Source organism: Mchenga conophoros, linkage group LG1, assembly GCF_057382185.1.
Source record: "Mchenga conophoros isolate Kocher_MC1m ecotype Shallow Benthic linkage group LG1, M_conophoros_male_GT1.1, whole genome shotgun sequence".
NCBI classification, from domain to species: domain Eukaryota; kingdom Metazoa; phylum Chordata; class Actinopteri; order Cichliformes; family Cichlidae; genus Mchenga; species Mchenga conophoros.
This window is the reverse complement of record NC_140526.1, coordinates 17,377,460-17,405,223: the sequence shown is the minus strand read 5'-3', so window position 1 is coordinate 17,405,223 and position 27,764 is coordinate 17,377,460. Positions and strand designations below refer to the sequence as shown.

At 39.6% G+C, this 27,764-nt stretch overlaps 1 protein-coding gene across 4 annotated transcripts in view; it reads right to left on the bottom strand.

Annotated features, from left to right (window-relative positions):
* The window catches only part of hipk3b (homeodomain interacting protein kinase 3b), a 48,888-nt gene that overhangs the window by 19,484 nt on the left and 1,640 nt on the right, over positions 1-27,764 (bottom strand). For all 4 annotated transcript variants that reach the window (XM_085268223.1, XM_085268217.1, XM_085268216.1 and 1 more), the window contains exon 2: positions 17,137-18,439. In XM_085268223.1, coding sequence (XP_085124349.1) covers positions 17,137-18,439 — 1,303 coding nt within the window. The remainder of the gene's footprint in view (positions 1-17,136; positions 18,440-27,764) is intronic.

Below are 27,764 nucleotides of genomic sequence, written 5' to 3'. Positions count from 1 at the left end.
CCGCAGGAGGTGCCATAGGGGTCGGGTGCCTTGTGTGCCGGGCGGCAGCCAGGAGCGGAGGCCCCGGCGGACTGATCCCCGGCTACCAAGATTGGCAATTGGGACATGGAATGTCATCTCTCTGGTGGGGAAGGAGCCTGAGTTAGTGTGCGAGTTTGAGAGGTACCGCTAAATGTAGTCGGGCTCACCTCTACGCATGGCTTGGAATCTGGAACCAGTCTCCTGGAGAGGGGCTGGACTCTGTCTCAGTCTGGAGTTGCCCCTGGTGAGAAGCAGCGGGCTGGGGTGACTATTCTAATATCCCCTCGGCTTGCTGTCTGTACGTTGGGGTTCTTCCCGGTGGATTAGAGGGTTTGTTCCCTGCGCCTTAGGGTCGGGGAACGGGTCCTGACTATCATCTGCACTTATGCGCCGAGTAGCAGTTCAGAGTACCCAGCCTTCTTAAGAGTCCCTGGGTGGGATGCTGGAAGGTGCTCCACCTGGAGACTCTGTTGTCCTACTGAGAGACTTCAATGCTCACGTGGGTAACGACAGCAAGACCTGGAGGGGCGTGATTGGGAGGAACAGCCTCCCTGATCTGAACCCAAGCGGTGTTTTGTTATTGGACTTCTGTGCAATAACAAAATAACGAACAAGGTGTTTGGCCACAAACACCTTGTTCGAACATAAGAGTGTCCAGTGCACGTGGCACCAGGACCCTCTAGCCCGCAGGTCGATGATCAATTTTGTAATCGTATCACCAGACTTGCGATCATATGTTCTGGACACTCGGGTAAAGAGAGGGGCTGAGCTGTCAACTGATCACCACCTGGTGGTGAGTTGGATCAGGTGGCGGGGGAGGACGCTGGACAGACCCAATGCACCTAAATGCACAGTGAGGGTGTGCTGGGAACGCCTAGCAGAGGCCCCAGTCCGTGAGATCTTCAACGCACACCTCCGGCAGAGCTTCAACAGCATTCCGAGGGAGACTGAGGACATTGAGTCCGAATGGACCATGTTCAGCATCTCCATTGCCGAAGCTGCTGCATTGAGCTGCGGCTGCAAGGTGGTTGGTGCCTGTCGTGGTGGTAAACTCCGAACTAAATGGTGGACACCAGAGGTAACGGGAGCCACCAGGCTGAAGAAGGAGTCCTATCGGGCTTGGTTAGCCTGTGGGACTTCGGAGGCTGCTGACAGGTACCGACAGGCCAAGCGGAATGCGGCTCGGGCAGTGGCTGAAGCAAAAACTCGGGTGTGGGAGGAGTTTGGAGAGGCCAATGGAAAAAGACTTTTGGACTGCCTTCAAGAGATTCTGGCTGTCAGGCGTCTCAGGGGAAAGTGGTGCTCTACCTGCACTGTGTATAGTGCTGGTGGAGCGCTGCTGACTTCGACTGAGAAAATTGTCGGGCGGCGGAAGGAATCCTTCAAGGACCTCCTTAATCTCACTGACACGTCTTCTGAAGAGGAAGCAGAGTCCAAGGATGTGCTGGAGAGATTATATCTCTCGGCTAGCCTGGGAATACCTTTGTGTTCCCCGGATAAGCTAGAGAAAGTGGCTGGGGAGGGGGAGAGGGAGGTCTGGGCTTCTCTGCTTAGGCTGCTGCCCCCGCGACCTGGTCCCAGATAAGCGGAAGAAGATGGATGGATGGATGGATGGATGGGTGGATGCAAATAACTACAGATAATGGCATTGCTCAGAATAACTTGGCCCCAAGATTACATTGGTGAGAAACCCGAGAAGTAGAGAGTTATTTAATTTCCATTAAGCATATACATAACAGTAAAATAATCCATTGCATTGAACTGTCGTACACACACGCGCGCAGAGGCGCACACACACAGCTTAATTTCAAAGAAATCTGCTCAAGAAATATCTTGGGTCTGCCATTTTGCAAACTGGACATATGAACCAAGATGATCCTGTACTTTCAATGTACATATTAAAGGGATCCAGGATACAAGCAGTCAGCAACTCTGTGAAGTCATATCAGACTAAAGGGTGTGGGACACATGGAGAGAAACAGGAAACCAACCGTCACCTATTAAAAACAAATGCAACAGCTGCTTGAGTAGCCAACATAGTACCAGAAAACCTAGGTAGAAGGTATGCGAACCATTTCCGCCTTACAGGCCTGTCCTATTTATATTAAAAAGAGTGAGAAGCCACATATCAACACATCCTCTCATTCAGATATGCATGGAAGTATCATGTTATACGATAAATGTCCAACCACTGTGACAAATTACCCACACGTTCAGCTGCCTTTTCAGTGAGTCTCTTGTCCCACAGACAGACTGTATTTTAGCCTACAACTGTCAACTGTCCCCTGTGCTTTCTCAGAGACGAAGGCATAGAGAAAAATGAACCGCTTCTTCACCTGACACAGGTTTTGGCTGAAGTGGTCCTCCAGCTTAGAGCAGCTCTTCAGAGCAGAAAAGTAGTACTATAAAAAGCTGCAGTCTAAGGCGGGGCAATATCAGCTAGTCTTTCTGCAGAAAAAAAAAAAAGACTCACTGAAGAGGCAGCTGAATAACATTGAGAAAAAGCATCACACACGCCCAGCAGGAAGGAAGCATGAGAAGGCCGGGGGACTAGCTGCTTAGCAATAACTGAGCTTTCAAAATAAGATGCTAATATTCTCTCGGAAGGAAATAAATAAAATAATGCTAAAATGGATCACTGATTATTAACATACTTCAGCAGCCAGCAAGAAATGTCTGTGTGGGGAAACAATGTAGCATAGGGTTGATAAGTCTCATTAAAACAAATGCAAGACATCACTAAGTATGTCTTCCAGTTAGGCACCACTGTGTAACAAAAAACCAAAGTTCTTTTCACAACGAAATGCCAAATCAAATCGAACAACAGCTCCATCTTCATCTGTGACACCCTACCTGCTCAGAAAAATTAAGATTCACACAATTATTCTGATGTCAATAACCTTCCTTTATGCACAATCCTTCCCTATTTCTAAAAGTCAAAGCCAGCGTACTAAGCCCCACACAATGCCCCCACGTATTCAAAACAATCCAGTATTATGGCTTTATAAGCATTAGTGCAGCATTTTTGTCAGAAATATACAAAATGTCAACATGAGGGCGTAGAATGGTTGCTGACCACATTAATTGTTTTCAGAGCCCTGAGCCATCAACAAAATCATGGACTTAAAGAATGCATTAGAGGTCTGATAAGTAATCATGTGAATTAAAGCGGGTGACTCATTTATTTATTTCAAAATATAAAGATTAATGTTCTTGTTGATACACATAGAAAATGAGTGCATTTTCCTTCTGCTCTTCTGAATGCACAATAGTAATACGACACGTAAAATGCCAAACGGAAATAAAGAGTACAAAGAAAGACAGAAAAACGGAAAACTGCAAGACTCCTTCATTTAGTTTTGGGGGATAAGTGGATGTTGCCATGGTTGCCGGGCTCCATCCTAATCAACCTAACTCAAGCTCACCGCCTTTCTATGAAACTGAATCTGTTTTTCATTCTGAGGATATGACGCACAAGTTGAGATAGTGAAGCCTCGTGACTCTTCACTGCCACGTGCAAGAATTCCAGAAAAAAAAAAAAAAAAAAAAAAGACAGGTACAACAAAACTGTCTACATCATGTTACAGACCCACTTCATAAAACTGAGCAGGAATAAGTGTGCACGGGGAATAAATGAATGGAGGAATAGACAAAAAACTCAAAGTCAAATGATAAAGCATCCGGTAAGTACAAATGATCAGAAGCAGTGACCTGATGCCTCATAGCTACTCCGCAACGGGTACCAATTCATCCAAAACCAGTTTATGTTTTACAGGCACAGAATACAGCAACAGATCAATGCTGCATTATTTTACTTTTACAGGCTATTAAATGCAGTCGATCTGCTTCTAATGTTTTAGTGTGCTGTAAACCTACAATGTTTTTCTCCATTAGAAGACAAAAGAGTGTCCATTAGGTTTGTTGACTAATGCTAGTGCATGAGTTTAAAAACAAGTCTAATTTGTGAGATACGAGTTGACTATTATATTACTTTCCTCACAGCTTCAAAGCTTCCAGAAGGCCTCATCTGTTATCTCTGAAACGTACCTTCAGAAGTAACGAAGAGAAAAAATAGATATTTATATAACAGTTTTAGCTTTGGCATTTCAACCTTTCTGTTACAGAAAAAGTGCTCTTTTAGCAGGTTAGTTGACAAGAAAGCTCGCATATTGCCTTGACAGTTTTGTATTCTCAATAAGCTTTAAAGAGGACACCTGGCCCAATGAGGAAAAGTTGAAGTGTGGATTCCAGTTTGTCAGTCTGGTCACTCAAACAGAGTGCATCTTCTACACTGATCTTATTTATAAGGTGCTTTAAAAACTCGAACATTACAGCAGTTACAGTAATAACTGCTTATCAAATAAAGTCCTTAAACTGGTGCAAAGTCAAATAGACACAAGAATTGAGTGCCTGAACATTTTAACAGAAACAGATATTTGCCAACTGTGTATCAACAATGTATTGCATTAGAAAAACGACACAATACATTGCCATATACTCCCAATGGCAAGACCATGGCAAAACTATTGTGAGCCCCCCCCCCACACCCACAAAGAATTAACAGTAACTATACACAGCAATTATACCCAATATCTCACATTCTACATCCTTCCCAGCGTCCTAGTAACAGAATAAAAGAGGTAGGTGGCAACAATATAACCCATTGGTTCGTAAAGACACTGTGGTCAGGTTGGAATTTTGAAACCAGATGTGAGAACAGGGGTGGATTTGATTGCCAAACCCCAAAAGAAAAACTTGTCAATCACCGGTTATTAGCCAATGAGCATACCTTAGACCAGGGGTGTCAAACTCAAATACACAGTGGGCCAAAATTCAAAACTGGAACAAAGTCGCAGGCTAACGTTAATATTTACTGAAATATATTTATTCCTCCAGATATAAGAATGAATCTTTTCTTATGGACTCAAACACATTTTGCTGAAAAACTGAATATGGAACAAGCAAAGCTTAATACTAAACAATATATATATATTAGCTGTATAATACCAGTAGGCCAGCTCTGATAATAATTTGGTATGGCTTCGTGGGCCAAATGTAAGTAGGCTGCGGGCCAAATCCGGCCCGCGGGCCAGAGTTTGACACCTATGCCTTAGAGAGTCCTCCTTTCTGAACTGGACAATATTTTCAGAGAATCTTTCATTTATTATGATTCAAAATAGGTGACCGAGCCAATATACTGATCAGAAAGGTTTTTACAGATTACAGACCTCTGCATTGGCTTCACCTTCCAAAGCCCAAAATTATCTTTTTTTTTTTTTTTTTTAATACCTTCTATGGACAAAACCAGAAATTTTACTTGGAAGAACATAAGTAATCCATGTGTTTGTGCTGTGTTGTAAGTAATTTGTTAATTGGTGTGGATTGAACAATTCTATGGTTTTATAGACACATAAAATATGTGTAGCATTTGGTTTGTTGAGGTCACTTCAGAACAAGGCGTTAATACGTTAATAACACTGCACTGACTGCTACCTGGTCTTTGACAGAAATCATCCTACTAAACAATGCCGTCCTCAGAGAAGGCCTGCCACTATGCAAGGTGTAACCTTCCTACACTGCAGTTATGACATTCATCTACAGTAATAAAATTAAACTCAAATAGGCAGAGGCAATGGTAAGAAGCTGCAACTACATTTTCAAGCTCATTTACAGATTTGTTTATGTGTGCATTAAGATGTTGACCCAAACATTTTCATTTGTATCCAATTTTCTACCTAAAAACAAAAAAAAATACTGACAACATATTTTATTATTTATAACCAACAATTCTATCTTTATTTCTTATTCATGGCCACTATCTCACAATACAGAAATAGTCCTTGGGTCTTTACTTTGAGGACAAAGCAGGGTGGATTAAAGTGTAAAGAGATATCCAACTAGCTCATACAGAAAAGAGCAAATAAGGGTGGTTACACATTAGAAGAGGGAAGGATCACTGTCGCTGCATGCTCACACAAGCCTTTGAGTAAAACTGTTGTGACAGAGACATTTATTTGAACCACACTGCAGTTGTTATAAGGTCAGCTAAAAAGAAGAACTGACAACATGGTTCCTCGATGAAGGAAGAATGGAGCCACACTGCATGCTTTTACCAGGAACTGCAATACCACACACACACATACACACAGAGCTTCCTGCATTATTCAGTGAAACACAGAGTCAGTGTAACAAAGGGCGGGGGAACCACTTGCACTTTGATCTGCAAAGGCTTTAGATTAAGGATACAAAGCTTTCAGACATGTTTTACAGATGTAAACCATTCAACGTGTTGACATAGCGCTGAGCTTTAGGAAAGCTTTTTTTCCCCCCAGTTCAGGTGTAATGTGTTTTTTACCGTTTTGATGGTTTTAAGAAGGTACTTAAGATGGCCTAAAGAAATTGTTTCTGGGCTTAGGGTGACAGGAAAACGAAATACCTCTGGATATTTAAGATCCACTGGGAAGACTGTGGAAAAATTGCAGGTACTTACCAGCTTACATTTTCTTACCCCTAAAATACCACTCTCTAAAACGAAGTAACTACAGAACAGGGTAGAAAGCAGATATTGGATTCAAAGCTTTAAAGCTAAACTTTGTGCAGTTTTGTTTTCCCCCTTATGTTTGCGCTCTAAGCTACCAACTCAAACAGACAAAAGCAAAACCATTTAATTTGATGCAGTACTAACAACTAAAAGAACAATGTTTTAGTGAACCGTAGCTTTACAGCATTGATAATAATACTACAAAGTTCATTATTCAAATATTTGTATCAAAACAAAAAAAAACAAAGTGTCTATACTGAGTTATGTTCACATATATTTAATCTTTTGAAACATTAGATTCTACATTCTTTGTGGGATTACTGATATTGCCTGTGGTAAAATGCTCCATTACCTGCTCCAATAAAAAAAAAACCCAAAAACAAACACCAGCTTTAGCTCTTCATACCATCATACTGTTTGTAGGGCTGGGGAATATTCTCCTGAGTCCAAACTTCACATCGTGACACCAACAACAGCTAATACCACTCTGGTGGGAGTGCAAATGTGCCGTTGGGAGTTTACAAAAGGAGCCATCCACACCACTCTGTGACACAAACATAATAATGGAACAAACCTACTGCTGTTTGTGAGAGCATTTAGAATCACAAAAAGTACTATGAGAACTAGTCTCGACAGTGCATAACTTTTAAGTGCTTGCCAAATGACAGACTGCAAGCCAGTGCAAGCTACTTTGACCACATCAATACTTAGAAAAAACCCTTTACCCAACAGTCTAGAGAAGGACTTTGTTCATAAAATGGAAGATGCTTGTGTGTGCACAAGTTTCCATGCCCACAAATAAGTTTCTAAGAGTGTCCAATGGAATAAATGCTCACAGACCTACTTTTCAAGGACAGTTAATCCATCAGTCTTAGGCCAACTATTCTACACATGGATAGGAGAATAATGCACAGCTTATTGTTTCACAGAATTAATGACCATGTTAATGTAAACCTGTCTCAATCACTCATGTCTGTGATTTATCCCATTTAAAAAACAACAACATTTTTTCAAGAACATTTCCTGCAAGAGAATGGTATTTGTTCCTGGGGAGGCTTTTTAATGAACTAACAGAAAATGTAATGAACTCCTCCCAGTAAAGACTCAGGATACTTACTATGATATGTTCACGGTAAATAAATGCACCTTAATATTTCCAATTTCCAAATATTAAAATAGCAGATGATTGGAGGGACTGTAATTTTTAGATGTCAATTCTACCCTGGAGCTGTGAGCACTCCAGCTTTGCTGACTATGCAAACTGGAGTGGCAAATTACAAGTGGCCAACGGCCAAATGCTTGTAAATTGTGGCAGCAGTCAGTGTAGCTGTCAAACTTATTGGTAAGAGTGGGTGATAGATTTGAGGTGTCCACCATCTCCTGTCTCAGAAAGGTGAACTAAACATTCAGCACAGCGAACACAGAAACGTGCATCGACATATGGGAATCAAAACAGCTGACATTGTCGAGCTAGTTGACCTTGAACAAGTAAGTCAGAGTTCTCTAGTATTTCAAGCTGTCCTTATTTCATTCTGGCTGCCTATGTGCATCACCATCTATAGAAGTCAAAGCACACTGGCCAGCATCCCATGAGCTATTTTTAGCAACCCTCCAATTTCACCCTCAGCAACGCAGTTTCCCCACAGTGTGCTTCGCATACTCTTGTCCCACAGGGGTAAACTACAGAGGGACGACAGAGTTACAATAGATATTTCACTTCATTAGTCTGTTGTCATTCCAACAATTTTGCTGTAACAGGAGAATGAAATCAAACATAGGTAAAAAAAAATTAATAAAATGTTAATATAGTCCAAAAAAAAAAAAAAAAAAAAAAAAAAAAAAAAAAAACCTGTCTGCTACAGTTTGACAAATCTTAGAATAGATGTTAAAGATAGATAAAGATGGGACATCAAATATTGATCAAAGCTCAACAGTTGTGCATTCTAAAAGAAGGTACATGGAAAATAGGAAAACAACAAAAACAGAAAGGCCTGACGTTACTTTCCAACAGCATACAAAGAATCCAAAAGAGCTGAGGAACAGAGATGATAGGACAAAAGCCAGCCTCCATCAAATTGATGGAAAGAGTAAAGTGTGGAGGAAAAACAAAAACAGTTATGGCTCGGTTATGACTTTGGAAGGAAAGGCTAGAATTAGAAATTAATAAGAATTGTATAACTCATGAAAGCATACATTTTGCTCCAAATCACAAATTTTGTTGGCTGACTGGCCAGCTCACAGCTGCTAAGTGGGGTTTTTCCCCCTCACAGCCAAGAGGTTTGCTAAATGAGTATTTGTGATGAAAAAAAATGCAAGAATTGAAATTCATGCATCAGAAATTGTTTTCAGACAGTTTTGAGAGACAGTGAAGTTAAGATGACATCCATCCATCCATCCATCCATTCGCTTCCGCTTATCCTTTTCAGGGTCGCGGGGGGCGCTGGAGCCTATCCCAGCTGTCATAGGGCGAAAGGCGGGGTACACCCTGGACAGGTCGCCAGTCTGTCGCAGGGCTAACACATAGGGACAGACAACCATTCACACTCACATTCACTCGCACATTCACACCTAGTGACAATTTGGATTAATCAATTAACCTATCCCCACAAGCTGCATGTCTTTGGACGGTGGGAGGAAGCCGGAGTACCCGGAGAGAACCCACGCAAACACGGGGAGAACATGCAAACTCCACACAGAAAGAACCCGGCCTGATGGTGGAATTGAACTCAGGACCTTCTTGCTGTGCGGCAACAGTGCTAACCACCGTGCCACCGTGCTTAAGATGACAAATAATGGAAATATTGGAAAGTCCAGTTCTTAATTGCGTCACTGCTTGGCTGTTTTTATGCATAGCTTGGTTTCTCGGTTTATTTATTTTTTTTTCGGTCACCATTCCCTGTGCTACGTCATACCTCTGTCCACAAAAAATAAACAGCAGAACCAGCAAATATATGAGCCAAACATGTTACTAAGTCACACTTTCAGCTGTGTAGTTGCAGGCATATCTACACATTATCATAGTAATGGGTATTTTTCTTGGCTTGCTGTACATGCAGCAATTATTTCCAAGCAACCATTAAAGTGGTGAGACTGGTTTCTAGAACCTTGACACTTTTATTTTTAACAAGTTCCTGAAATGAAGTGTATATGCATCGCAACAACATTCACACAAAAGCCTGATGAGTTCCTGGAATGAAAGGAGTATACAAGGAATAATTGCAATTAGCAAGTATTTTCCACAGTTCCCATAAAACAATGAGCAGGGAATTGGTCAAAGTAATTGCCAAGTTCTCACTTTAGACACTAAAGAACAATCTACAGTAAAAGCAAATGAATACAGCTATCAAATACTATTTGCATCCATTTTATTCAAAGTACAGAATTGCCTGCAATGCACACTGTTCCACTGTCTGAATGTGCAGGCAGGGACAATTATTCAAATTCTATGCAAAAGCTGCTCACTATAATAGCCAGTTCTGAATGTGGCTCATAAATCCTCAACCGTCCCAGGCAAAGAAACCAAGTTAGAAGCACCAAGAGTATGAAGCCCTTCATATCTCAGTCTTTCCATTTGAATAGACAACTGCTCTGATAAAGTGTAGTTCTCAAGTTTTTAAACAGTAACGCATCATTTTTTGAAACCTCATTTCTGTACAACTACAGTGAATTTTTAAAAACAACAATTCTAAATGTGACTGAAGTGCAGACTTTCAGTTTTTATTCAAATTATCAAAGTATGATCATTTTAAACATTTTAAAGCTAACATTTTAAATATGAAGCTTGTTTTTAATATTTACATGAAAATCCTTATGAATGCTTGAAGTCTACAACCCAAGGCCCTTTTAAAATGCTTCCTCCCTTCAGATGTTCTGCTGGTCATTTCCTTCAGCCACTTTCAGCTGCTGCTGGTTTGTGGGTCTTACTTCTGTTTTGTCTTTTTTAACTAAAAATCATGCTTTGTTGGTTCGAAATGTTATTGCTTTTGGGTCATACTCTATTTGCACTGTGACAAAGTGCCATCCAATCAGTTTTGCAGTATTTGTCTGAAACTTAGCAAGAAACACCAATTACCCAGTACCATTGGCAGCTATTGATGCCCATTACATAACACTGCTTCCACCGTGTTTGACAGATGATGTTATGTTATATCTATCACTCCTATTCTTAAGTGTGTTCTGTATTTACATTGATGATGGCGCCTCTTGGCAGTAGACTGACGATGTCACAGCGACGGGACGAAGGCTGTCCCAATTCAAAGGCTGCTCGAAATGCGGCCCTCAAATGCATCCTTCATGTCACTGAATTTTAAGGATGTGGCGGTATAGACTTCGTGGCCCAACATATCCCAGAATGAATAACGCGGCGGTGGGTGTGGATAATTTTGCCGGGGGGAGGGAAAAAAAAAAAAAAAAAAAAAAAAAAACGGCAGAAGAGGGGTGGCCGAAGAGTAAACTTTTAAAAGTAAGTACTGAATATTAGGGCTGCTCGATTATGGCAAAAATGATAATCACGATTATTTTCACTGAAATTGAGATCACGATTATTTGACGATATTTATTTAACCCTTTAAGACCTACTATAGAACCAAGTCCACCAGAGCTTATATTATTTTTTTTACATGCTGTAGTGCCATTTGTGGGAGCATTTCAAGTTGCTATACATCAATACAACTGTTATAGCCCATATTTTAATAATATGTATGCATTAAGTCCATAGTAATTACATAAATTGCAAAAAAGTGCAATAAACTACAAAAAAAATTGAAAATCGCTTTTGTTTTGTTTACATATATTTCTACTTGGAGAAATTTAAGAGGTTTATCCCTCAAAACTTTAAATACAATAAAGTTGCAAAAAATAGTTTCCCACCACAGGAAATTTATTTTGAGTGTCTTCATAGTTTTATTTTGGAGATACAGCAATTTTTATATACTGCAGGAAAAACAAAAAACAATCCTATGATGCAAATTTGCAAAGAAAACAGCATGTGCATCATTTCACTGTGGGAAGTGTTACGAACAGCTGATAGGAACGGCAAAGCGTGTTTCTGGAATATTATGTTTTTGTTCCTGCAAGCGCTTTTTATGCAATTTTTGCAAAGCTATATGTGGAACGAAACCGTGACCGAGGACAAGCTGATGGCATAAGATGTAAGTACAACTCCTCCGGTTTCATATGCAAAACAAATTATTGCGCTAGCTTACACGGTTCAGGTTCTACAGGGATTTAACAATAGTTACGCAAAACGGAGCATGCAGCTCTGACCGGCTTTAAAGGGTTAACAATGACTTTAAAAAAATAATATAAAATAGTGTGCAACACCACTGAAGTTTTTTTTTTTTTTTAAACTCTCTTTTCAACCAACGGCAGTCACTCTCCAAATAACTTCTGCTTAGCTTTCCGAGCTTCCCTCGGGTCCTCTTAATCAGCGGTCTCCAACCTTTTTTGCGCCACGGACCGGTTTATGCCCGACAATATTTTCACGGACCGGCCTTTAAGGTGTCGCGGATAAATGAGGGAGGGGCTAATAATTGGCTCAGTCATTTTTAATGATCGTTGAAAGCCCAGATCGTAATCGTGATTAAAATTCGATTAATTGAGCAGCCCTACTGAATATTATGTTACTTATTTATGTGCGAATGTTTAATAACAAAGAACAAAACATTACTGTTGGCCACATGTCGGCAAAGTTATGTGACATTAGCGATGTTTGTGCCAACTTCGTTAGCCTTTAAAATATACGCCGTTCAATAGTTGACGTTAGTCTTACAGAGAATGTGATGATTTTATGGATATTTAAAGTAAGCACTGAGACAAATTTAGTAATGCCAACATATTAAAAGAACAATATTTGTCTTTCATATATATAACACAGTTATATATACAGTGTCAAAGAAACCTGTCTTTGAGTGAAGATTTAAGGTGACAGGAAATATAAATAATATAAATAAATGCAGCTTGAATCTTTACTGAAGCTCAGTATTTGAAACAGAGTTCATTCACTGCTGTAATAACTAATAATGATTGAAATTATAACTTTAATATTGGCCATATTATATTTACATTACCAAAGTGAGATGACTTTAGTCTCATGAACAACATTAGCTAATTGTTATTTACTAGCTAATCATAAATGACTGTTCTGGGCCCTATTTCAGGAAGCCGGTTTAGTGCAAACTCTGAGTAAGTATACCCTGAGTTAACGAAAACTCTGGGTTTTCAGTTTCACAAAGCGAGTTTAGATTAATTCTGAGTGAGTTACTATGACGACACACTCCGTGAAGCTAACCTGCCCCCTAGCAGGTTTACTTCAACTAACCCTGACGTTCTCCGCCTCTTTGTCAGAAACCTGACTGTAGGAAGTGTCAGACATGGCGTGCTCCTTACTTGAAGAGCCAGTAGATGTTGAAGCCCAAATTCTCCGCAGAGCTCTCCGCCGGGAGAGAGTGATTAGAGCGCGTTCGGTCATTTTATCATTTCCTGATGATTTCCTGTGTGAACGTTACTGTTTTTCAGCACAATCTAGAATTTATTTGAATAACATCCTCAGGCCTAATATTGCTCATGTGACACATCGCGGACATCCTCTCAGTTCATTACATATTATTTGTATTGCACTTCGGTTTTTTGCAAACGGGAGCTTTCTGTATAATATTGGTGATGCTGAGCACATTTCCAAGGCTACCGTCTGTCGGGCAGTCAGGAATGTTACAGTTGCACTGAAACGTCTCCTGTACTCGTTTGTGGTGTTCCCCGGTCATAGACCCACAAGATTTATCAAAGAGGGATTCCACAAAATTGCAGGTATCAGGATGAACGAAACTTAATTCATGATGTGGTGATATTTGAACTACTACTTAAATTTTACATTTATTTTCACGGTTCCCAGGCGTGATTGGCTGTATAGATGGCACTCACATTCCAATCATTGCTCCTTCAGTAAATGAAGGAGACTATGTGAACAGGAAGTCTTTCCACAGCATTAATGTACAGGTACATAGTCCCCTGTAGCAACTAACAAATTATTTCATTATAGTAATGGATGCCAATTTGTGTTCTCTGCACTGTGAAGATCATATGTGATGCTGCCAACATTATCACAAATGTGGAAGCCAACTGCTCAGCCTCTGTGAGTGGTGGTGGTGGAGGACCCCCACCTGTTTTCCGGGCCTCCGCTTTTTTTTCTGTTGGCTATAACGGGTCACATTTGAGCATACAGAGTAAGCAAATATGTACTTGTAATGTGCTCAGATAATTTCAATAAGTGCTTACAGAGGGGAAATTAATGTAGCCTCTAACTGCAATTGATTTACATCGGACAAACAGACCAAGCACTATGGCTCATAATACAATTACACCTTACCTGTTTGGACTATATTTTTATATTTCATTTTTACTTGCTGCCAGGAACGTTTGGGGGCTGTTGGGTTGCACCTGCGCTCACATCACATCATAAAATAAAATGTATAAAATAAAAAATAAAATATAATAAAATAACGTGTTAAATGGGTGGAAATCCCTAGATCAATGTTTAAATTAACACTCACGCATTGACTCTGTCGGCTATGTTCTTTTGCAGCTGAGGCTGTGTTACTTTTTTTCCGCGGAATTTGCATGTTATCGGCATATGCTGCCATCAGAATTTCAGCCTCAAGCGCTGTAAGATACATTGACCGCGCCTTCTTTCCCTCCGTCTCCATGGTGACTCGCTTAATCTGTGCTCCACTAATCAGGGCTTTATGTATCCTCGTGCGCGCTCTTAATTTGGGGTTAAAGCAACTCTGCGTTGACTGAACTAATTGTTATCAGCCTTTCTGAAACCGAATATTCCGAGTTGGACAGTTCGGGGTTACTCAACCCTGAGTATCGTTTTTCACTCTGAGTTTTCTAAACCGGCTTCCTGAAATAGGGCCCAGTACAGAAGTGAAGCCCAATAATCATGATTTCACAGTCCCATGGTCTCAGTCTCAGATTAGGGCTGCCACAAACGATTATTTTGATAGTCGACTAGTCACCGATTATTTTTGCGATTAGTCGACTAATCAGATCATCATCCATTGGACGTACAGCGTACAGCTTATTACACCAGCAGCATCTGGTCTTATATAACTATCATTAGCTTACAGCTTGAAGTGTTTGTGCTAACTAAAAATAAAGACAAGATGGTAGTTTATTAATTTTTAATGAAATTTGCAGATTGTTTCGGTGAAGTTTAATAAACTCCTTGCTTTCTAAAATATAACAGGACACCGGAGTATATTCTCCAGCGTCTCACACTTCTGATAATCAGCTGTCTGCTTGACAGTTTTAGCTGTGTAAAAACTATAACTTTAATCTCAGCCAAACCGATTTACTCAGGAACAAATAAAATACTAAAGAAAGCCAAACAATAACATTTTTAAGTTATCTAAGTGACTTATATATATATGTTTAACCTGACTAGCGAAAGACGGCGGTGGGTTTGAAAACGATTTGCCGGGAGTCCGGTGTTCTCACGGCTCTAGTTAGCCTTGCCCCCGCCTAGCTAACGAGCTAGTGGGTAACAGACGCCTCCGAAAACGTCGGAGCGCTTTTGAAAATATGTGGTGTCTTGATAAACTGAGCAGATATTTGAGGTTTACACAGCTACATTCTCGCCTGAAAATATGTTAAAGGTTTATTTTGTGACCCAGAAAGAATAATAAGAGTAAAGTTAAAACTAACTAGCTGCCGCCATTGTTGACAACTGCGCTGGGCTGCGCTATGAATTCTGGGACACAGCTTCTTCTTCTTCGGGGTTTAACGGCAGCTGGCATCCTTGTACATGCAGTGCTGCCATCTTCTGTTTCAGTCCGTTATTACACTCTTAAATCCTACTACTCATTCCTGCGTCCTTTGTGATCTTACAAAGCTTCAAACGATGCGTCGACTATTAAATTAGTCGTCGACGATTTTAATAGTCGACATAATCGTGACTAGTTGACTAATCGTGGCAGCCCTATCTCAGATACTTATCAAATCAAAGCTCATGTAGAAACAAACAAACAAATGAACAAAAGATTTTCTCCTTCATTTCTTTCAAACAAAGCTGTATGAAACGTTTCCAGCTGTTAGTGTCATGGTTGCTAGGCAACCTGAGCAGCACGACGGAGGCTTGACCGTCCCATTTCACAAGCCTCTCACTTCCGGCCTTAGCGGTCTTTGAGTACGCGGCCCTTGTGGACTGTTAAGGCTGCGTACTTTAAGGCTGCAGACCCTGAATTGGGATACAGCCATTGTTTCCAGTAGTGAGAAAGTGACAGTCACAGACTGTCTCCATTTGTTTGCGATATGTGAGCTGTGTTAGCAGAGCTTAACAATTACATAAGGATTTGTCTTAAACTCATGTATCACATTTACTTCACCCATTTCCTCTTTCTTTGACTTGCCCATAAGACCTTACATTTTGATCATTTGCCCACAGCCTTTAAGTCAAAAAAGATGTTTTAAACAGGGTCACTAGACTGAACGTTTTTTCCCCTCTACCCCCAATCTCAAACACAATATAAAATTTCGTGTGGTTGGGCTAAACAAATCCCCCAATTACAATATTAGTTAAAAATATCTTGTTGTTAAAAGCATATGTACAGAATACTGCTATTGTTGATGTAATTTTAATGTTTCTCTGAAATGGGTCTCTTGTAAATGAAACATTGAGTCTCAATGGGAAAGTTGTCTTTATGAAATATATACGCAAGCTATTGCAAATAATTGACATCTGAGAACCTATTAGTATGAAAAGACTAATTTATATCCTCTTATCATTTCAAGGTTCCTATACAAGAAAGACAGAAACCAAACAGTGAACTAGGACACTCCTGACTTACACAGCAGTTGATATCACTTCAGGCCTGTTTTTCTATTCAAACCAAAGCATTCATAACATAATGCCAAAAGTAATTTGTCTCACTGTTTGTTTGTTTTTTTTATTGCATGCCAAAGATTATCAGAAGCCCAGATCTTTTTCCTGCATAAACAAAAGACATTACATCTACTTTGCATCTTATACACAGCCCTGTAAGAGAAACCCCATTAGCCTCTGGCATGGCATTCACCAACTTCTGTCATTACCTTTCTTTACTTAATCTACATGCACACATAATATCAATCTTTAAATGTTTGCTTTTGCCTTTGTTTTCTGTAACATAATATATTTAATCCTCTTAACTTTTAAATCCAAAGATCCACCCTGCAAGAATGCAGGGTGGATCTTTGTTCACAAAGACACTTTTTTTTAAACTTGATTTAAAGTCTTTTTTTTCCACATCTTACATATTTTTCAGTGGCACCAGGAAGATGAGCAGTTAGCTTGTAGTCTGTTAGTAAACACTGCAGGGTCACATTTTTAAATTTTTCACAGTCTATGGTATGTGCCTTCTAAATACACAGGATGTTGTGCAGTAGGGAGACATTTCCTTGTTTTTCTTGAGAAAAGACATTTTTAAACTAATTATGCTGGGATGGATACAGAGTACAAGACTGCACTGAACTAATACCGAACCCATTAAAAAAAATGAAAAAACAAATACAATCTTGTCATTCATATCTGTACTCACCTATAGTACCGAGACTGGAGGTACGTGGAACACACTGCTTTGGACACGTGACTGGCTGAGCCAAAGTCTATCACCTTCACCCTGTAGGGTTGCCTCACTGGGTCCACCAGCATTATGTTCTCTGGTTTAAGATCTGCATGAATCAGACCCATGCTTTTTAACTTTTTCAGAGCTGTAGCTACCTGTTGTAGCACAGGTCTGATCACTTTCAGGGGCAGTGGGCTGAACTTATTTTGCTTCAGGAAATCATACAGGTTCCGTTCAAGCATCTCAAATACCAGGCAGGTGTGACTGCGGTGCTGAAAGCATTCAAAGGCTCGCACCAGGTTGTGCTCATCTGCATTCTCTCCACTCAGACGAGCAAGGATGCCAACTTCAATTTGACCCTGCCTTGCATATGAAGGGTGATTTTTCAGGATCTTGACAGCCACTACCTCACCTGTGCCCCTCTTCCAGCACTTCACTACCTGACCAAATGTGCCACGTCCCAAGAAATCCAGCACTTCATAAGTATTCTTCATGGAACAGAGGACTTCATGCTGCACAACCTGATAGTCTCCATCCACTCCTCCCGTCCCTCCTGCTGCCCCTACAGCCCCATGCCCTACACCCTGTTTGGAGGGGCCCGCTCCAGCCCCCACAGCCGCTGGGGCTGTCATGGCTGCGTTCCCCACAGTCGTCGTTTGCAACATGGCAGGCAACATTGACAGTTCCTCCACAATCTGCATGGTGCTCCTTCGGTTATCCAGCTCCTCACTTTTACGTTTCAGCCCACATCGCTGAGAGCTGTCAGCTGAGTTCAAACCTCCACAGTTCTCTTCTCTGTCGCCCTCTTCCTCTTCACCTCCCTCACCACCCTCTCCCCTTCCTCCTCCTCCTGCCCCTGTTGCTCCACTGCTGCTCCCACTTGCTATGTCTGTCTGCTGCTGTTGCTGCTCCTTGTCCTGTGACTGGACAACCCCTGCTTCTCTTTGCTGCTGGGCCACAAATGGGCCTGGTGCTCCACCACCTCTTTTACCGGACTGTTGTCTCTGTACACCACGCACCACGACCGTCTGCACCGGGTACTCTTGTCTTCCACGCACTTTCAGGCCCACTGCCAAGTCTCGGTTCACAAACGAGTGGGCTTGTTTCGTTGGATGCACAATGCCAAAGGTTCTGCTGTTCAGAAAAGTCCGTGGGTGTGCCCTCTCATGGTACACACAGCTGCTGGGCTCAACTTTGAGTTTCTTCACACTGCTAAAGGCACTTGTCTGGGTTTGATAAACGTGTGGTGGGTAGACCAAGACTTGTGAGGCCATACCTGTGGAGAACAAAGAATAGAAAGAATTTAATTAGATCCACAGCAAATAATGTTGTCCATTTTTGTCATGTTACCACAAAAAAAAGAGCAATTAAGCACACTTGAACTCAACTTTAGAATCTGTCAAAAAAAAAAAAGAAAATACATGCCAAATTTCCCAGAGCATTTTTCTCTTTGCTTGGTCAAGGGCTAGACTAACTTACTTTGAGTGCACAAAAACTGACCCATGGCACCAGTCTAATTTTGCTGTTGTCTCACCCCTCCTTGATGACAGTGCAATGAGTTGTTCACCACTAACAACAACCCACCCATGACCACATCCACATATGTTATACGGTTCAGAGAAAGATTGTTGTAGTGGACGACATCAGAACACCTTCACCGTTCTGCACTATCCCACCAACACCTCCACATAGCAGATGACTAACTTCTCAAAGGTTTGCTGGACCTTTTCCTGCCATTTCCATGCATCCTACTGCAGGTCTCTAGGCAACCAATGGAGAGGGAGCGAGTTTGAGAGACAGATAAACATAAGAATAAAGTTATATAGCAACATCAATCCCACATGTCCAATTGTCTAAGAGTGGCTTATTCTTTTTTTCCCCCATCATTTGTGTATGTTTGTGAGTGAGGGTAAAGCACTTAGAACTCACAGAAACCTGCATAGTTAAAATATTCTGAAACTAAACTATGTGGAAAAAGAAACAAAGAGTAAAAAGTATAACAAATTTCAGAATTCTAGTTACCTCTAACATGCTGCACCCCCATGACCTACTTTCATGTTGGACCACATTGATTGAGATGCATGCTTCTGGACTCCAAAGACTTTAATACTTCTATTGACACTACATTTAAAAGAAGCATGTTCATCTAAATACAAAATTGGACAAATATTATTAAATGCTCTAAATGCTAAACAGGAGCACTGTTACTCTTAATGTCTTATCTCCAACTAACTGAAAAAGATCAATCAAAAAACAAGAAGTGTACACAGCTTAGACAGGTATGGGCTGTTTGGTCCCTCTGTAATATCTCCTTAAATAAATATCCCTGATGGAAAGCCTACTTGTGTTGTTGTGATAACACTAGCACTGTGCGCCATCCCTCTGACTCTATTCTGAGCAACGCGATAAGGTCAACCTATTCTGTTGGCAGCTCTCTGCACAATCACAACTTGCGTTTCTATTTGGTGGGACCATTTACCGTCTTTTTAGTAAGAAGCACTTTATCACATTTATCCCAAATAGGGCTCAATAGAAAAAAAGAAAGAAAAAGATAACAACAATAAGAGTCCAAAAAGCAAGTGTCCTGAGATCCACTGTAAAAGAAGTGACATAAGGACTCTACTTTTAGACTTCAAACCAAAATGAACTTGTAATGGTGTTCATTAGACTTGGGTAGGTTAAAGTTAAGAAGCTGTAATTATATAATCATTGTTTAATGTTGTTAACAATTATTTTGATAGTCGACTAGTCACCGATTATTTTTGCGATTAGTCGACTAATCAGATCATGCATCCATTGGACGTAAAACGTACAGCTTATTGCACCAGCATGCATCTGCTCTTATATAACTATCATTAGCTTACAGCTTTAAGTGTTTAAGGTAGGGCTGCTCGATTATGGCAAAAATGATAATCACGATTATTTTCACTGAAATTGAGATCTCGATTATTTGACGATATTTATTTAACCCTTTAAGACCTACCATAGAACCAAGTCCACCAGAGCTCATATTATTTTTTTTTTTGTTGTAGTGTCATTTGTGGGAGCATTTCAAGTTGCTATACATCAATACAACTGTTATAGCCCATATTTTAATATTTATTTTATTTTAATAATATGTATGCATTAAGTCAATAGTAACTACATTAATTGCAAAAAAGTGCAATAAACTACAAAAAAATTGAAAATCGTTTGTTTTGTTTTTACATATATTTCTACTTGGAAAAATTTAAGAGGTTTATCCCTCAAAACTTTAAATACAAAAAAGTTGCAAAAAATAACAACAGGAAATTTATTTTGAGTGTCTTCATAGTTTTATTTTGGAGATAAAGCAATTTTTATATACTGCGGGAAAAACAAAAAAACAATCCTATGATGCAAATTTGCAAAGAAAACAGTTTATTTTGATGCACATGCTATTTCCAGCAGTGTAATTCGAGTTCTAAGCATCCCAGCAACTATTCAGAAAAGTCAAATATGACTTATAAAAACACCAGTATAGGCTTTTAAGGCCTATACTTTAAGGCGTCACTTCCGGTTTCGGGCAGGAAATGGCGGACATGCGATAGTTCGCGCTGACGTCTGTTTCAATGTGGGAAGTGTTAGGAACAGCTGATCGGATCGGCAAAGCGTGTTTCTGGAATATTATGTTTTTGTTCCTGCAAGCGCTTTTTATGCAATTTTTGCAAAGCTTTATGTGGAAGGAAACCGTGACAGAGGACAAGCCGATGGCATAAGATGTAAGTACAACTCCTCTGGTTTCATATGCAAAAAAAATTATTGCGCTAGCTTACGCGGTTCCAGTTCTACAGGGATTTAACAATAGTTAGCAAAACCGCTCTGACCGGCTTGAAGGGTTAACAATAACAATGTATTGAATAATGACTTTAAAAAATAATATAAATTAGTGTGCAAATACTGATAACAGTGCAAATGTTTGCAATATAAAAAAAATAAATGAAAAATGTAAACATCTATGTTTAGTGAACTTTGCAGTGTTGCTCTGTGGTGCAGCTACGACACCGTAGCAAAGTTTACACACTGTGTCTACTTGATCCACGTCTGACTCCGCGAACCCATAATGTTTCCACACCACTGAAGTTTTTTTTTTTTTTTTTTTTTTTTTTAACCTCTCCTCTCCAAATAACTTCTGCTTAGCTTTCCGAGCTTCCCTCGGGTCCTCTTAATTGTTGTGACCCGTGTTCGAAATGCAGAGAGGTGCGCTCGATTTGCCACACGGAGCAGCGTGAGAATAAAGCATGAGGGAGGGGCTAATAATCGGCTCAGTCATTTTTAATGATCGTTGAAAGCCCAGATCGTAATCGTGATTAAAATTCGATTAATTGAGCAGCCCTAATTTTTAGTGCTAACTAAAAATAAAGACAAGATGATAGTTTATTAAATTTTAATGAAATTTGCAGAATGTTTCGGTGGAGTTTAAAAAACTCAGCCATCTACTCCTTGCTATCTAAAATATAACAGGACACTGGAGTAAATTCTCAAGCATCTCACACTTCTGATAATCAGTTTTCTGCTTGATGTTTATTCAGCTGTGTAAAAACTATAACTTTAATCTCAGCCAAACCGATTTACTCAGGAACAAATAAAATACTGAAAAAAGCCAAACAATAATATTTTTAAGTTATCTAAGTGACTTATATATCATGTTTAACCCGAGTAGCGATAGACGGCGGTGGGTTTGAAAACGATTTGCCGGGAGTCTGGTGTTCTCATGGGCTCTAGTGAGCCTTGAACCCCGGCTAGCTATAGAGCTGGTGGGTAACAGACGCCTCCGAAAACGTCAGAGCGCTTTTCAAAATATGTGGTGTCTTGATAAACTGAGCAGATATTTGAAGTTTACACAGCTACATTCTCGCCTGAAAATATTTTAAACGTTTATTTTGTGACCCAGAAAGAATAATAAGAGTAATATTAAAACTAACTAGCTGCCGCCATTGTTGGAAACAACAACATTCATAGCAGGGCCGTGCTATGAATTCTGGGATAGGTTGGGCCACAAAGTATACACCCGACCCATCCTTCAAATCTGGGGAAATGAAGGCCGCATTTCTCGGCCACATTTGTTGGCGTCTTTGAATTTGGACAGTCTTAGTCGTGTCGCTGTAACGTAATCGGGGGCTTAATGTTGTTAACGCGATTTAAAGTATCCCAGGTGAGACCTCCAAGACTTACTTTAGCACTTGCAAAAATACTATATTATTTTTTCTCTATTCATCAACCACACTAGGTCTATATTTTATTTGCTTTTACACATATACTGATCTGTCCCAGATACGCAGGTTAGTTTATTTACAATTACTGTTTCAGAGTTGTTTCTGCACACAGGGCTCAAGTTTCCAGGGGGTCAAAAGCACAAGTGACACACCCAAACTAACTGCAAGATACTTGAAGTTCAAACTCAAGACTAATGTCAATTTATGAACACTTCCTATTAGTCACCTGTGTAACCAAATACTTCCCAACACAATGAAAAATGCATTGGTAGATCAATTCTTACTCTTATCGAACCCATCTTTGAGCTCCATTTTTATGAATCCTGTACAGAAGTGGACAACATTACAAAAGGATGACCTCCGTGTTTCCACTGTTTGTTTAACAACTATGCAAGTATTCCAAATGTAACCACATGCAACCACTAAACATACAATGTAGCGATTCACAGCAAAAAACAAAAACAAAACACCACTGACATTTCTGAGACCATTATTCAGTCAAGTTTTACACTGTTTAGCCAGCATGATCACAATATTCTTCCTGACCCTCATATGAAATACTTATACTTTCAGTTTCAGCTTTGTGCATTGTGATTTGAGACATTAATTGATGGGAGTCCCAAGACAGGAGACAGCACTTGGAGCCCAACTGAACAATTAGGATGTCTGGATTTGGATGTGAGCTTCCAGTAATTTCAATCTAGAACTCGATTTCAAAGGAAACTAAGATTGATTTAATTTGGATGCCTACAAAATTACAATCACTATATAAAGTAAGTTGGAGGAGCATACCACAAGGCTGTAAAAGCAGACAGCCTTAGTTGTCAAGGCTAATGATCTAAGGCAAGAAATGGCAGCTGCTGCTATTATTACCATCTGAATCCAGATACTCCCCTGGTCAGCTGTGACGCTCCTCCTGTGGCATTACATTACATCCTTCAAAGCTGCAGAAACTTTTCAGCAAGCATGAGCTGCTAAGTAATTGCTCACATTTAAACTTTTGACCCCGAGCTACTCAAAATTAAATGGAAAAGAAAATAAACACTAGACAGCTGGCCAAAAGGAACAAATGGTACTGACTGAAGTCATAATAGGTGAGATGACAGATTAAGACCGTCAGTGTTTTGCAGAAGATAACAACATGACAATTTTTTTTAAATTTCAGATTTTGAATATGAAGGCTATATACAAGCACTAATCTTCAAAAACCCTGTGTTCACTTAAACGTAAATTTAAACATTTGTTTTACTATGAATGCCATCCAACATGATGTTCATCAATATTTTTTTCCACAGCTATCATTTCCTCTCCTGAGTATTATTTTTATTCTTTATAATCAGATAAGAACAGAAATGGTACAGCTTAACATCGAGTGACACTAATGACTTTTTTTTTTTTTTTAATAACGATGCAGCTTAGGACACCTCAACAATCATGTAAACATAAAAGTGCTGCAGGAAGAGAATTGGGAACTATACACGCTATTTGTGGCAGTTCACACACCATTAGCAACAATAACAGCATAAATTCTTCTGTGCTTTAAAAATGTTGTATTGCGATATCGTTGCTATAGCAATTAGGGCTGCCACAAACGATTATTTTGATAGTTGACTAGTCACCGACTATTTTTGCAATTAGTCGACTAATCAGATCATGCATCCATTGGACGTAAAACGTACAGCTTATTGCACCAGCATGCATCTGCTCTTATATAACTATCATTAGCTTACAGCTTTAAGTGTTTAAGGTATGTGCTAACTAAAAATAAAGACAAGATGATAGTTTATTAAATTTTAATGAAATTTGCAGGTTGTTTCGGTGGAGTTTAATAAACTCGGCCATCTGCTTCTTGCTATCTAAAATATAACAGGACATCGCAGTATATTCTCGAGCATCTCACACTTCTGATAATCAGTTGTCTGCTTGACGTTTATTCAGCTGTGTAAAAAGTATAACTTTAATCTCAGCCAAACCGATTTACTCAGGAACAAATAAAATACTGAAAAAAGCCAAACAATAATATTTTTAAGTTATCTAAGTGACTTATATATCATGTTTAACCTGAGTAGCGAAAGACGGCGGTGGGTTTGAAAACGATTTGCTGGGAGTCCGGTGTTCTCATGGGCTCTAGTGAGCCTTGAACCCCGGCTAGCTATCGAGCTGGTGGGTAAGCGCTCCGAAAATATGTGGTGTCTTGATAAACTGAGCAGATATTTGAGGGTTGCACAGCTACATTCTCGCCTGAAAATATGTTAAACATTTATTTTGTGACCCAGAAAGAATAATAAGAGTAATATTAAAACTAACTAGCTGCCGCCATTGCTGGAAATTGAGCAGGGCCGCGCTATGAATTCTGGGATAGGTTGGGCCATGAAGTATACACCCGACCCATCCTTCAAATCTAGGGAAATGAAGGCCGCATTTGTCTGAGTCTTCGAATTTGGACAGTCTTCATTGTGGCGCCTACAAATGCGGGCACAGGAGGATCCGATTCCTGAATTTGGACACAGCTACGACACCGGACACTGCTTCTTCTTCGAGGTTTAACGACAGCTGGCATCCTTGCACATGCAGTGCTGCCATCTTCTGTTTCAGTCCATTATTACACTCTAAAATCCTACTACTTATTCCTGCGTCTTTTGGGATCTCACAAAGCTTCAAACGACACGTCGACTATATTAGTCGTCGACGATTTTAATAGTTGAGGTAATCGTGACTAGTCGACTAATCGTTGCAACCCTAATAGCAATGCCATGGATTTGCGTTCCCTAGGGCACACAACAATGAGACAAGTTTGGATAAGACACGATGAACGCATTTCACCACTTTAGACAAAAACACACCAACAAGTACAACCAGGCTATGACAGAGGAGATGCTAGCAGCTGATGATGTGCGACCCAAATATAAACAAATATAACAGCACTCAATACAACAGAGAGACCAAGCAGTGGCTGGCAATTACTGATGCAATTACACAGTGGAAAAAAAATAGAGCTTTAAGTAGCTTTAAGCTTGACCCACAATCTAAAATAGCAAATATTTTTTAGTTTTATTATTATTATTATTATTATTATTATTATTATTATTATTATTATTATTATTAAGTACAGGCTCCTGGCAAGTTAAAAGGATATTTATTTTAATTACTTTATATTGTTATATAATTGTTATAAGTGTTAAGCAGTCTTTTTATGCGCTTACTTAAAATTTCTAATAAAAAAAAAGTTCAGTAATTTTGTTCCCTATATTGTCACAAATATCACAAATTTTCTTAAAAATTGCAATATAATTTTACGACTATATCGCCGACCTCTAGTGTGGCTGTTTGTCATATAGCATATCAAAACATCATTCCAACATTCTGTTAGGAAGCTCTGCTTACTGTACCAAAATCAAAAACAAACAAACAAAGAAAAAAAAAAATCTGTAAAACAGAAGTCCTTTTATATATAAATATTTGACTAAATCAGCTACAGTTTTTAAACAAAACTGAACCATATAAACTTTTTATTCTAGTGGGGAACAGTGTAACACCAAGCATAAACACCAGTCCTCTTCAAAACACACGATTCAAGTCTGATGACTAATAACAGATAATAATTATACTTATTATGAATTGGCAGAAAGTGGTAACATTTAATCCCTTGTGTCTTTTTTCTCCATCTTGATCTACCGAAGTTTAAACAACAGTGTTGCTTAAAAATTTTTTTCAAGTAGTTGCATTTCTTGTCAGATGTGCTACCGGCAGTTGTAACAAAATAATTTCCCAAATATTAGATAAATAAAGTATTTCTCATTCTTAAGACCAACTTTAAAGAACAAACTCGTTATGGCTACTTTTTACCAAACAGGACCCAGAATATGAATGTTTATGCATGAAACAAAAACAGACATGTTCTCATCAGATGATGAAGGTAAATACAGATGGTCATTGTGGAAATAAAAACACCTACTTTGAACCAACCCAACTTTCTGCTTTTGCCATATAAGCTTGAGAATTAAACAGTCATTGCTGTTTTATATTGCAGGCCTACAGCCTCACAGCACAGTGTGGTGCTGTGTCTCGTGAACTTGATCTTGTATGCTCATTAGATAAAAAGCCTCTCCATTTCCTAAAGCATGTGACCTCATGATTTCTCAACTGTGAACTTATGACTATCATTTAGCAGTCTTCTTGTTGAAATAGCTCCAGTTAGTAGGCAATGCGCAGTATAGTTAACTATTACAATGAAGAGATTCATTATGGTGTCAATTACAGAGCAATCCCCCATTTTTTCCATTCACTTCATTCATTCTCTTAAAAATTACCCACTGCCTTATTGCATCTTGTGAACTAAGTTACACAAGAAAATACTACTGACAAAAATAAGAATTTACTTCTATCAGGTAATCGTTTATCATAGCCACCCACAAGGTCTTACACTCATTAAGCCATTATAGACTAGAAGAGAGTTATTTTACCTCTCCACTTTCTGAACAAAAGCAACTGAAATGTAAATAAAATAAAGGTTTTGACCAGATCACTGGTAATTATCCCCTGTGAGCTGTAATAGATGTTTACTTTTGCGATAACACACAGTTACCACCCAACACTTCTGCAATTCAGTCTACATCACAGCTTCTTCATGTCATGGTGGTCTCTTACGTACACACTCAATCACTCCGTTTTGTTTATGCTAGGAAGCACTAATGTAACAAAGTGTTCTGCAGGTTACCTCTGTGGTGGCCATCTTGTTTTCCCAGTAAAGAGGAGGCCAATTGCAGCTCTTTTATAGGCCAGTCTGAATTGAGAAGGCGTGGTCTTTAGAGTATTTAAAGTGGGCAGGAAATGGATTGGGGGCCATTTTGAGAAGATGCTGTCTGTATGTGCATGATATTGGCAAGAGACAATAAAGCAATTACTTCAGTTAAGATAGAGTGAAGACTGATGTTTCCCTCACCACATCTCTCTGCGTAACCGTTTACTACCTCATGTCTGTACCCACACCTCAAGATAACATCACCCAAGAACCGGTCTTTAAGCTTGCCACAGTGCAAAACAGATAACCAGTTGCCCCAGGTTTAGTAGATATGTGCAGTCATTATTCCCTCACTCACCAACCAAAATTGCTCACTAATACCAATTACTGTAAGGTAAACCACTAGTTATGTTATTTACTGGCCTGACTTTCATCTGTCATTACTGCCATCATTGCCACCCACAGCCATGCATTAGTGGCCTTTCTATGCTACTGATAAAGTGAAGAACACAGACATAATCAGCAGACAAGAGTATCGAGGGGAGAAAAAAATTCACAAAAAAATAGCAGTGCAGTGCTGAAGTTTACTCTGAGTCTCACAAGTGCTCACTGGTGGTAACGTCACC